Genomic DNA, 13,244 nt, shown 5'->3' on the forward strand with positions numbered 1-13,244 from the left:
GATAATATATATTATGACCTTGAAAATGTACATCCTCCTTAGTCCTAAGACACCACTCCTAAGTATTCATCCTAAAAGAACAATTATGGGTCTTATGGCAGAGAATTCATCAAACCATATTGTTATTAATGTGAAAATTCACATCTAAAAACACTTACCATTAGTTATAGCTATACAATGTCATTTATATAACAGTAGCATATCAAATAGTTAACAACTAAAAAGACATTTCTTCCTACATGTATAGGTTGATCTCACTTTTATAAAACACATAGACCCACACAGGCATACACAGTATTCCCCGAGTGTCTGAGGATCAGTGCTTGTGTTGTTTTACTTTATACAGCCCAAAGTACAGAATAATGATGCTGGCAATTCAGATATGCTGAAGAGAAGGTGTAAAGTGCTTCTTTAAAAGTGAGAAGGTAATTGTACACTGAGATTGCTAAGATCTATGTTAAGAATGAGTGTTCTACTTAGGGAATTGTGAAAAAGGAAAAAGAAATTGGTGCTAGTTTTGCTGTTTTACTTTCAAGTGCAAAAAAGTACAGTAACAGTGTATACTTGCTTAGTTAATATGGAAAAGACATTAAATTTGTGCATGTACAGGAAAAGACGTTTAGGGACCACCTATGGTTTCAGGCAGTTGGGGTCTTATAACACATTACCACCTTTGGATAAGGGAGGACTCCTGTGCATATGTACACACATGTATATTGTACCCCACTTATCAGACACACACACAAGATAACCTACACTAGTTAATACTAAAATTTCTTTTATTTGCATTTGGAAATTTTGATGTTATGAATAGGATAAAAGAGCAGCCCCAAAGCCCTAGATCAGGCACCTTGGTAATTCAGCAGTCTGTTCTTGCCATCCTTTTCTGAGTAGAAAGACAACATAGTGTCCCCAAATAGACAGCTAAAGCTGCAAATGGAGACAGGAGGGAGGGAACTCTTCCTCAGAGCTGGGTGCCACAGGCTATTCTGGAGAGGAGCTATATTTCCCTCTGTCCCTCGAAATGCTAATAGTGTTCTTGTGAGGGAGAACAAAAAGGGAAGAAGTGCTCAATCATTGATGAGTATTGGAGAACCCCTCGAAGGAAGACCCCTGCCTAGTTCTGATTTACCCTGTGTCCCACTTCCTAGAATACAGAAGAATGACAACAACAACACAGAAAAACACGAATCCCTTATTCTGGCTTCCATCCAAAAGGCTGAGAAGTAGTGTACATCAAGACCATGGTCTTAGGGTTGGGAATATGGCTTAGTGGTAAAGTGCTTGTCTAGTGTGCATGAAGCCCTGGTTTCAGTTCCTCAGGACCATATAAATAGAAGAAGTCAGAAGTGGCGCTGTGGCTCAAGCCACTAGCCTTGAGCAAAAGAAGCTCAGAGACAGTGCCTCGGCCGAGTTCAAGCCCCAGGACTGGTTTAAAAAAAAAAAAAAATAACATGGTCTTCAGTGGCTCTGGATGATTTGTTCAGTTTATGCTTACTTTAACTTTGTTTGAGAAAATGTATATAAGAATCATGATTATTCATATGTTCACGTGACCATTAAAAATATGCACAAAATATGCATGCGTTTACATGTTTTAGTCTATGCTTGTGTTTCCTTATTTTCTGTTAGTATTCTGTCATGCATGATTTCTGTCTGTCCTATGGCCTTCATAGTTAACAATTTGGGATATCTGCTTCTATTTCTAACTATCCTGTAGTAAATTTAAGCCCTAGGTTGATTATGATCCTTTTACAGTTTTTCAACCTGTTGCTACACCGAGAGAACACAAAGTTAAATGTCTTAGCTGTGTCTCTGTTTACATCCCATGAATTATTTCCCTTTCATAGAGCTCCAGAACTGAATTACTGGGTTGGAGGGTTAATTACCTCTGTGGATGCTCCCTGCAACGCCTCAAGACAAGAAGAGCTGGGCTTATTTACAAGAGGTAGTGGTTGGTTCCATAAGGAATGTGGCAGGCTCAGCTCTGAGGGAAAGTTCCCTCCCTCTTGACTCTATTTAGCAGCTCTGGCTGTCTATCTGGGGACATTGTGTTGTCTTTCTGCTCAAGAAAGGATGGCAGAACAAGCTGCTGAATTACCAACATCCCTGATCTAGGGCCTTAGTGCTGCTCTTTTTTCCTATTCTTTTTTATTTTTTTATTTTTGGGGGTCTGGTTGTGGGGCCTGAACTCTGGGCCTGGGTGCTGTCCCTCAGCTCTTCAGCTCAAGGCTAGTGCTCTACCACTCGAGCCACAGCGCCACTTCTGGCTTTTTTCTTTTTGCTTATGTGGTACTGAGGAATTGAACCCAGGGCCTCAGGCATGCAAGGCAAGCACTCTACTACTGAGCCACCTTCCCAGCCCTCTTTTTTCCTATTCATAACAACAATTTTTTTTTTTTGGTCAGTCATGGAGCTTGAACTCTGGGCTTGGGCACTGTCCCTGGGCTCTTCAGCTCAAGGCGAGAGCCACAGTGCCACTTCCGGTTTTCTAGTGGTTTATTGGAGATAAGAGTCTCATGGACTTTCCTGCCCAGGCTGGCTTTGAACCGCGATCCTCAGATCTCAGCCTCCTGAGTAGCTAGGATTAGAGCCACCGGCGCCTGGCCATAGTGGCAATTTTTTATTACTGAAACTTTCCAAATGCAGATATAAGGCATTTAAATATTAGTGTATATTATGGTATTTAGTGTCTCATTTGTACTCCTCTAAACATAATTATATATATATATATATATTATATATATATATATATATATATTTTTTTTTTTTTTTTTGGCCAGTCCTGGGGCTTGAACTCAGGGCCTGGGTACTATTTCTGAGCTTCTTTTGGTCAAGGCTGGCACTCTACCACTTGAGCCACAGCGCCACTTCTGGCTTTTTCTGTTTATGTGGTACTAAGGAATTGAACCCAGGGCTTCATGCATGCTAGGGAAGCACACTACCACTAAGCCACAAGCCCAGCCTAATATGTCTTAATTCTTGCAATATTTACTTAACCATCTGAGTAAGAATCTTCTTTATCCCCATTTTCAGATGAGAAAGTCAAGTCATAGAGAGGTCAGGACTATGAATGGAAGCTTCCTGAAGGCAAGGATTGTGCTTCTTCACTGCTGGATCCCTGATGGGCACATACTGAGCATATTTGCTATAGAGGCATCACTGGTCCAGGGTCACACAGGTGATAAAGAATGGAGCCAGCAATCAGACCCAGAGTCCCCCCTTCTCTGGCTTCAGGCGTAGTCATTGTCTCCCTCTGCTTGGCAGAGAATGCCCTGTTCCTAGTTGTGTGCTACTCACAGCAGCTCATCATGCTATGTAGCTGTGCCAGCAAAGGTGTAATTATGCTGAAGGAGGTACTTGGTGTCTGTGCCAGGGTGTTAGATATTAGAAACCTTAAGAAGAGATTTCTGCTGGCAGTGCTATCAGGTCACTACATTGAAAGGCATAGTTTCCTTTCTTTTTCCCAAATTTAGAAGTTTTTTTTTTTTTAATTTTATTTTGGGGGTGGAGTGGGGAGAGTCAGAATGTATGCATTTTAGCTTAAATTTAGTATATTACCTAGCCTCTAATACTTAAAACCGTCTAATCATTTGTACTGTCTTTTTTTTTGGTATTTTTATCTACTACAAAGATAAAACTACCTTTGGACTCCCTAACAGGACATACATTGTCATTACTAGATTTATCTGGTCTGTGAAGTTAATGTGGATTGTCATATGGACTCATTAAGTCTGTTCGGACCCAGACTGACTCTTGAGACAGCAGATGAATGAATGGTTTATACTTTCTAAGATCTTAGAGCTACATTAGCTGTGAAAAGCTGAATTTAAGCCAGATTCGGTAGCTCATGTCTATATCCTATCTACTCAAGAGGCTAATATCTGAACATCACAAGTCAAAGCCAGCCAAGGCAGACAAATCTATGAAAACTTTTATCTCCAATTAGCCAGCAAAACCTGGAAGTACAGATGTAGCTCAAGTGGTAGAGTGCCAGCCTTGAGCAAAAAAAGCTAAATGAGAGCACTAAGCATTGAGTTCAAGTTCCAGTACCAGCACATTTAAAAATCCTGTTTCAGGGGCTGGGAAGGTGGCTCAGTGGAAGAGTGCTTGCTTTGCATGCATGAGGTCCTGAGTTCGATTCCTCAGCACCACCTAAACAGAAAAAGCCAGAGGTGGCACTATGGCTCAAGCGGTAGAGCGCTAGCCTTGAGCTGAAGAGCTGAGGGACAGCGCCCAGGCCCAGAGTTCGGGCCCCATGACTGACCCCCCCCCCCCCCAAAAAAAAAATCCTGTTTCAGTGCTGTATCTTTGCTCCTTCTGGCAAAGGGAAGGAGCAAGGAGCATGTGGGCTCTGGAGACAGAGCTGAGACATCCCTTCCAGCTTTCCAACTGCATGGCCATGTGGACCCTGGCTTCCCAAAGCCCCTTCATGGTGGACACAGCAGCCTTCTAAAAGGCTTTGCTGGGGGTCTCAGGAGTGGCTCCATGGGAGTGAGAGATCTCACACAAAGCTGTTTCTACAGAGAGGGACACTGGGTTTTGACACTTAGATTTTTGGCAAAATATGATAAGATATGGCAAGTTCTCTTTCTAAGGAAGGGCATATGTAACTCAAAAAGAGATAGGTTTGTATACTTGGCCTGCCAGCTCTGGTTACTTGGGGGAAGACACACAGTAGCAACCCTAGGGTCATTTAACAGGGCCTGGGTCTTTTGTACAACTCACAGTCCACGTTCCACTTGATGCTCCGGGGAGGAAGCTTCAGGGTTTCGTTGATTTTCTCCAGGACAGTCTGCAGTTTTTGCTTCTGAGCAATCTCCGACTGTGTGACCTCAGCAACATTTAGCTTCTCACTCTCAAGTTTCTCTGGGGTATCAAGAAGAAAGAGAGTAGCTGTTACCTTGGGTCAAAGACAATTCTAATTCATGTACTTCACTCATTCATTCCTGTACATTCATACCCTCAGTCACCAAATGAGTATCTGTCCCTCACGATCTCCCTACAGATACCAAAAATCCTATAGAAAATGGTGGTAGTTGCATAAAACCTACACACATCTTCCTGATAATGATAATCACTTCTAGATTGCTTATAATGCCTAACAGAATGTAACATGCTGTGTTCCATGTTTTATGTTGTAATATTTAGGGAATAATAGGAAAGAAGTCTATATATGTTCAGAACAATGCATTTTTCTCCCTGAATCTTTCAATCTGCAATTGGTTGAATCTGCAGATGTAGAACCCATGGATACTGAGGGCTGACTGTGTTGGACAACCAGTATGGGTCAGTAACTACTTGTCTACTGGTGGTGGCACTAGTAGCTTCAGTATTGGGAAAGTGCGTGTGTGTGTGTGTGTGTGTGTGCGTGTGCGTGTGCGTGTGTGTGTGTGTGTGTGTGTGTGTGTACTGGGGTTTGAATTCGCCTTTTTTTTTTTTTGTTGGTGCTCAAGACTGGCACTCTACTACTTGAGCCACACCTCTACTTCAACCCTTTTGCTAGTTAGAAATAAGAGTCTCAAGGACCGTTTTGCCCTGGTTGGCTTCAAACTGTGATCCTCAAATCTCAGCTCTCTGAGTAGTTAGGATTATAGGCATGAGCCCCTGGTACGTGACTGTGAAAACTTCATGTGTGTGTGCCAGTCCTGGTGCTTGAACTCAGGGGTTGGGCACTGCTGTCCCTGAGCTTCTTTGACTCAGGCTAGCACTATAGTCCTTGAACCACTGCTCTACTTTTGGCTTTTTTGGTAGTGTAGTGGAGATAAGAGTCTCAGACTTTCCTGCCAAAGCTGGATTCATATTGCAGTTCTCAGACCTCAGTCTTCTGCGTAGCCAGGATTCTAGGCATGATCCCCAGGACCACAGGGCATTTAACTTGTCATACTTGAATTCTTTTATTCTGGGCTTTTCCTCTTTCTTCATTCTGCCTTTTCCAAAGACATCTTTGTGCCTCAGCTGGGCAACCTTCCCAGTGTTTCTCTGGCAGAGTCAACTAGCCAGACACTGTTCAAGAAATTGTGTTCATTCCTCTTTAATGTGCCACACCCAATCGTGTTTACCTGATTTAAGCATCTTTTTTCCTTTTAAATTCATGTGGATGCTAACTTATTTGATGCATCATCTTACATTAATTCGAACTTTTCACATTTTAATATTCCTAAAATCAGTTGTCTTAAATCTGATTGCATGCTAATGTGTCTGCTGGAAGTAGAAGATAGGTTATATCTGCCTCCACTGGGTAAACTTGACCAGAGTTCTTCCCTTCTGTTCTCAAGCCTATAATAGCATCCTCAAAAAATTGAAAAATTCTAAGCAAGAAAGCATTAGGTAATAGTTCAATGGAAAGTGATTTTTTTCTTTCTTTCTAAGGGTGTGCTATAAAAATCAGGGGTATACGCTATAAAAGTCAGTGGTATGCTACAAAACATTGTCTAATCATTTTACTTATATCAGTGGACTTGTTGGTAGAAAATATGTTGCCTGTTTCTGGATTTACCTAAGCCATTCAGTACCACTCATTCAGGATTGAGAGAACTGGTACACTGAAATGTGTTTAAAATTTCTTCTTCATACTTTGAAGGGCTACTGTACCAATGGATTAAGCTTTTACATCATTGCCTCCCTACAGTGCTTATTTATTTTAGGAGACTGTAGCTCCCAGAAGTCAAATGCCCTATGAGTAATTCTTTAAAGATGAGGCTGAGGTTGTTGGAGAATTTCTCAAAGGTTCTGTGGATTTATGAGTCCTTTTCAGCACCTTGGTAGGGTTAGCTCAGGTGATTCTTAGATATATTTCAAGTCATCATAGCTCTTTCTTCAGTGCATCAAGCTATCCTTCAAGTCTGAAGTTCAGAAGAAATGAGACTTAGTTAACAGTGATAGATCTAAAGGTCTTCCTTTGAATGGTAAACACTGAAGGGAATTTGTGTGCTTATTTCCATTGTCAGGCTGAATTCTTATTTTGGATCCTCTTCTCTAGAACAAAAGCCAAGTTGCTTTTTTTCCTTTTCTCCCTCCAATTATTTTTGGATGATGCAGTTTTCTATATAGAAGCGTGTTCTTTTCAGCGCATATTACAACTATCAACATTGGGAAGAGCTGCCCACAATGCTAGGCTGAGAGACTTCTGAAGCCTTATTTTGGCCTGGAGGAAAAGCCTGCTAGGATAGACCGCTAGGATATTGATGACTGACTTGGGAGTGGGCGGGGTGGGCCGGGAGAGAGGAGTGGCAGGAGAGCCACTTATTGGCTGGCCCTGCTGGATTACATCATTGTCTATGAATTTTTATATTTATAATCTGCTGGCATTGGCTTAGCTTTCTGAGTCTGTTATCTAGGTCAACAACGTTTTCTTGTACTGTTGTCCATTTTATTCTTGTTTTTGAAAAAAATGGTGGGAGATAAATATAATTTGGCCTCTTTAACCCCCTTCCTGGCACAAGGCTTCTGAAATTCTTATAACTTCCTTAATGACAGAGTGATAACTTCCTTAATGATAGGGTGATAAGAACATCTTTTTGAGCTTTTTGTGTCCAATTCCTGAAAGGGTTCTGAAGTGATGAAAGCTGCCAAGGCAATGAACCATGTGACCAGAACACGGGCCCTCTCTCGTCCTGAAACTCTAACTCATGGACAGGAAGAGGAGCTAGAGGTTGAGTTAATCACCAATAGCACCTAGGTAACCAAGACTTCATTAAAATGAAAATAAAAATCATTTCTTTCAGCTTTTTGTGCTTTGGCCTATTTTTGCAGAACTCTTCTTAAGAATTCTGTGAGTCACCTTTCACCAGCACCAACAGGAATCAGAATGGAAGAAATGTCCTTATGTCAATCTTGTTCACTTTGAAATCTTTGTTGAAAGTCCAGCTTTCATCTCTCCGCTGCCATCTTTATTCCTCTCACTTTTCATTGTTCTTTTGACTGGTAGTATAGCAATTTCTTCAGAGTTGAATATAAAATAATGTTTCTGCATATAGACAAGTTGCGTTTAATCTTAATGACTCATTTTTGTTGAATAAAGGCATAATTTTAGTCTAAGAAAACAAAACACAAAACAAACTCTAACCAAAGAGTTTCGGAGAACTTCTGTGTTGGTGAACACATGCAGATGCTGGAGGGTGATTCACCCAGAAAGGGTCTGGTGGCTCTGGGCCACTCTTCCAGACCTTGCCCTCTGCGTCTATTCCATTTGCCATTCCCAAGTTGTATCCTTGATAATAAAGTGGTAAACTCAAGTGCCTTCCTCAGTTTTATGGGCCATTCTAGAAAATTATTAAATCAAAGAAAGAAATGGGTCAGAGGTGTAGGAAGCCCAGACTTCTGCCTGCCATCCCAAGGGGATTCGGTCTTGAGGGAATGAGCCCTTAACCTGACGAGGAGGGGCCTGCACTACCACAGAAGGTAGTATTAGAATTGAAGTGTAGGATACTCAAATGTCTGTACAAAAGTAGAAAATTATTTGGTGTAGGAAAAAAAAACCCCAAAAAACGCTCTGTATATTTGGTGTCAGAAGAGTGATAAGCATAGAGAAATTCGGTTTCCTTGCTTAGATTTCCACCTTTTTTTCCCCTTAAAAACAGCACTAATTGTTTTTCTATTCTACCAGTATTTTTAACAAGTTGATGAAACTAAAATTGTAATGCATTCTTTCTAAAACTATTTTCCCTTTGGTTTTTAGCATCTGGCATTGCTTATTTAGGAAAAAAAACCCCCACTTCTATGGCTTTGCTCTATTTCTTCTGCAATACAATGATTTCTGAGAATGTAATTTTGAATTTTTTCCATTTTTGTCATTTTGTTTCAATTTTTGTTGCTAGATATTTTATGTTAGACACTGGTATTCAATGAATTGGTAGAGAAAATATATCTCAAAGTAATCTTTATTAACACACACAAGTGCACACAGAAGGAGGTCTTTCTTTTTAAGGCTATTAAATTTTAGGTAGGGTGCCAGTGGTTCACACCTGTAATCCTAGCTATTCCAGAGGCTGTGATCTGAGGATGGTGGTTTGAAGCCAGCCTGGGCAGAAAAGTCCATGAGACTCTTTTCTCCAATTAACCCACCAAAAAGCCAGAAGCGGAACTGTGGCTCAAGTGATGAGTGCTAGCCTTGAGCAAGAAAAGCTCAGGGGTAGTAGGCAGGCCCTGAGTTCAAGCCCCAGGACTTGTACCAAAAAAAATATTTTTTCCCTAATACTTATTATAGCACCTGTAGTCTGTATCTATAGTTTATTTTTATTTATTTTTTTGGTTGTGGGGCTTGAATTCTGGGCCTGGGCACTGTCCCTTAGCTCTTCAGCTCAAGGCAAGCGCTCTATCACTTGAGCCACAGGGCCACTTCCAGTTTTCTGGTGGTTTATTGGGGATAAAAATCTCATGGACTTTCCTGCCCAGACTGGCTTTGAACCGAGATCCTCAGATCTCAGCCTCCTGAGTAGCTAGGATTATAGGCGTGAGCCACTGGTGCCCAGCATATCTATAATTTATTGGTTCTGTTGACAATCTTCATGGTTGCACGTGCTCATGTTTTTGGTATTTCTCAATTTAAGTTCATTTTTCTCAGAATTTTATCTGTGGAAGTTATTTGTTGCTTAGGTTTAGAATTCATTTGTCTTTATTTTTTTAACTGTGAAAATATCTTGCCCATGTAATTGTAACCCCTCTGTACAGTAATGAGTACATTTCTTATGAAGCATTGTAGCCTCCTCATTTGTTTCCCCTTCCCATCCTCCCCCCGTCCCCCCCCCCCAATCCTCCTCGTTCCCCCTTCCCCCAATTCATTTTTCTTTAAAGAAGGAAGTATGTTTCCTTTTATCTCAGATTAATAGTAACCAGGGACAACTTTTAACTAAATTTTTGCCTTTGAATACAGACTTTAATAAGGAATTACCAGAGATGAACTTTATTTTTTTCCTCTTATGTATATTTAAGGTGGAAAGAGACATCCACCCTTATTGTTTCTGTGCGGGAAAAGATTTCCTAGTTTACTGCTTCAAGTATTGTCCTTCAAAGACTGGTCTCTGATTCAGTCTTTTTTCCCACCCAGATTCTACTTAGACTTGTTTCCTGACTCTGAATGAGTAATCCCTGAAACCTGAGGTCATAAGCCATTAGGAATGAGCACGTATCCAACTGAATTTACATTTCTTTGTTATTTTTGGATCAGAAGACTTTTCCTTCCCTTTCATACTTGCATAGCTATACCAAAACAAACAAACAAAAAACAACCCCCCCAAACCACCACCAACTATATTTTTAAAGGCTTATCCAGATTTTGTAAGCATGGAACCAGAGGCAAGGGTTAAGTGTCAGCCATGAGAGGAAAAATCTGAGCTAGAGAGGAAGGCCTTGAATTCAAACCTAGTTTGTTTTTTTTTTAAAGTTTTATAAGTGTGCTGTACCATGAAGACTAGTCACCCATAATGCTGGAAACATAAATCTATTTTTATAACTAGAAACTTTAAAGCACTCATAGTGATAACTTGTTTATGACTTTTTCCTAATTTGTCTTTGATATTCCACAATTTTTGATATCTTCATAGTTAGGTTTTAACTATCTTTATTGTATTTAGCAGTTTCCTTTTCCTCCTGTTTTAATTGGGATGGTTTTGAATGTATTGAGTATTATATCTATTCAGTTTTTTTCTTCATGTACTCAAACACTTTTTATGATTGATAATTTTCACAGCTTGAAGTTTCTCCATGCTTATACATTAAGTTCATTCCCCTCCATTGCAGCCCTAAGTTCCTTAGACCTCTTCCACAGGAGCAATTCATTACTACAGATATTCTGTACATTCCCACACAAGCATCAGAAGTGTCTCTGAATACACAGTGTCACACCATATGCATGGTTCTGTACCATGCCTTTTAATTTAGTGGGACATGTTAAAACCTATCAATCATCTATTGCAATACTGTGGTTTGAATTCAGTGCCTCATGCTTGTCAGCCAAGTGCTCTATGGCTGAGCCAGGCCTTTATGTTTGTGCTATTATTATTTTCTTGAGATAGAGTATTGCTTCCTGCCCATGTGTGCACTTGGATCATGATCCTCCTATTTTAAGGCTTCCTGTCCTGGATGGGATGACAGGTGCATGCAATCTTATTCAGACTCATTCTATGGAGGTGGAGTCTTATGAACTGTTCTGCTGTGGCTGGCCTAGCACAGCAATTCTCCTAATCTCAGCCTCCCACTGAGGACAGCAGGTGCACATCGCTGTGCCCAGCATACGTTGAGGTATCTGGCAAACTTGTGCTCCAGCTGTCCTTGAGTCACAGCCCTCCCTTTCTCAGCCTCCTACGTAGCTAGGATTACAGACATAAGTCACTGGCACCCAGACTATTTACTAACAAAATGAGGAAAAAGAAGCTTTCATCTTACTTTTGGGTTTTTCAGAATAGAGATAATGCTTCTTCTGGTTGAAAATCAGAAGGATGTGTCATCTTCTGCCATGACCAGGATCAGTCGATAATAGCAGGAAGACTAAGAGCAGCACTGTCATGGATTCACCATCCAGTATGGTAGCTACTAGCTACATCTGGCTATTGAGAACTTGAAATGTGGCCAGTGAGATGGAGGAAAAGGAGATTTCATTTTAATTCTTTCTAGTATCTGCACGTGGCTGATAGTTCTTACATTGGGCAGCTCAGCCATAGAGGTTTTATAGATTATCTTTCTGATTTTACAGAATGTTCAGAGCTGCATGCTAGCAGTGGTGCTAGAACAGGAATTTGGATCTCCTGTCTTTCTCTTCATTCCTCTCTCAATTATAGCACAGCAGCTATGGCAGCCTAAGTGCTTTTGGGCATGGGAAGAAATCCTTCAAAGCCTATGTGACCAAGCTCTTCAAAATGCTGCCCTTTCTGGGGAACATGGAGACACCCCACTCAACATCCCTCATGTGGACTCTGGCTATAGGACCTCTTAATGCTTTTCTCCCTTTTAATCCTATCCTCACATTCAACACCATTCTCACCTCACAGGGAGAGTTTCCTTCCTTGCCTCTAGGCAGCCCTCCTGTGCTCCTAGGATCCTGTCTCACAGTGCCACTTCTGACCATGACACTTTGCTCAGAAGCCATCAGAGGTTCACTGACCAACTAGCACAGCCCAAGGCTCTTTGTCCAAGCCTTTTTTGTTTTTAATTAAGGTAGCTGCATCTTCTTCATTTTCAACAAACATTTTCATTTTAAATGGTTTTTAGACATATAGAATAGTTACAAAGACAGCACAAAAGTTATGTTACCCTGAACTCAGTCTTCCCCTTCCAACAACACACTTGTCACCCAAGTGTTAACCCCATGATCCATTTGATTCTTACTAGTTTTCCCCCAATGTCCCTTTTGGGTTCTTGGAAACTGTCCAGGATGCCACATCTATTCCTCATAACTCCTTAGGATTCTTTGTTCTGTGATAGTTTTCAGACTTTCCTTGTTGCTTATGACAGTTTTAAGGATCACTGAGTTATACCCGTGTTTTCCTCAGGAGTAGACTAGGGTTATAGGCGAGGAGAGTTAGGCCACGGAAGTAAAGTGCCCTTCCCTCACACCCTTCCCTACCCCAATCAGAGAAAGCCGGTCACTAAATTCAATTCATCAAGAGGGTCCTGTTTACATAATTTAGAATGCTTTTGTAATGCTTTCATTAATTTTTTTAGTTGTTGGGTTATACAAATTTAGGCTTAAGTATATTGATTCATTTTAGACTTTGAGTTATAATCTAATATTACTATATAACCCAATATTGTTATTCATTATCTTCCTTCCTTATCCTTTTCCCCTCACTAACTTCAGCTCTACACATTGAGAGCTGTTTCAGGTCGGTCTTGAACAATTTCAACATGTAGTCCCCATATATAGGTATTTATCTTCTTATCTCTATATCCTGCTTTAGTCCTATAATGATTTTTCCCCCCTCTTTGCACCTTGGTGGTGCTGAAGATTAAGCCTAGGGCCTTGGACATGCTAGGCAAGCACTCTACCATTGAACTATACTGTATAACAAAGCTGAATTTGGCCATTTTTGGAACAGCTGTGGTTCCTGCTATTGGAGGATAGTGTTAGAAACCAGGACCTATGTGCTGTTTTCTCTGTCATCCACATATCCCATTCAGCCAATCCCTATGGGCACCCATTCATTTGCTCCCTGTCTCTACCACATTCCTCCTCCATCACACTTAGCAGTAATTGTCAGCAACTCTCTTGTGCTAGCTATGCTGCTTTTCTCCTTCCTCATCTCGTT

At 40.8% G+C, this 13,244-nt stretch overlaps 1 protein-coding gene across 1 annotated transcript in view; it reads right to left on the reverse strand.

Moving 5' to 3' along the window:
• Parva (parvin alpha) overlaps positions 1-13,244 on the reverse strand; it is a 152,417-nt gene that overhangs the window by 25,879 nt on the left and 113,294 nt on the right. The window contains exon 5 of the mRNA XM_042691446.1: positions 4,729-4,869. Coding sequence (XP_042547380.1) covers positions 4,729-4,869 — 141 coding nt within the window. The remainder of the gene's footprint in view (positions 1-4,728; positions 4,870-13,244) is intronic.

This window comes from Dipodomys spectabilis, unplaced genomic scaffold (assembly GCF_019054845.1).
Source record: "Dipodomys spectabilis isolate Male_0828 unplaced genomic scaffold, ASM1905484v1 ptg000145l, whole genome shotgun sequence".
In the NCBI taxonomy this organism is placed as follows: Eukaryota; Metazoa; Chordata; class Mammalia; order Rodentia; family Heteromyidae; genus Dipodomys; species Dipodomys spectabilis.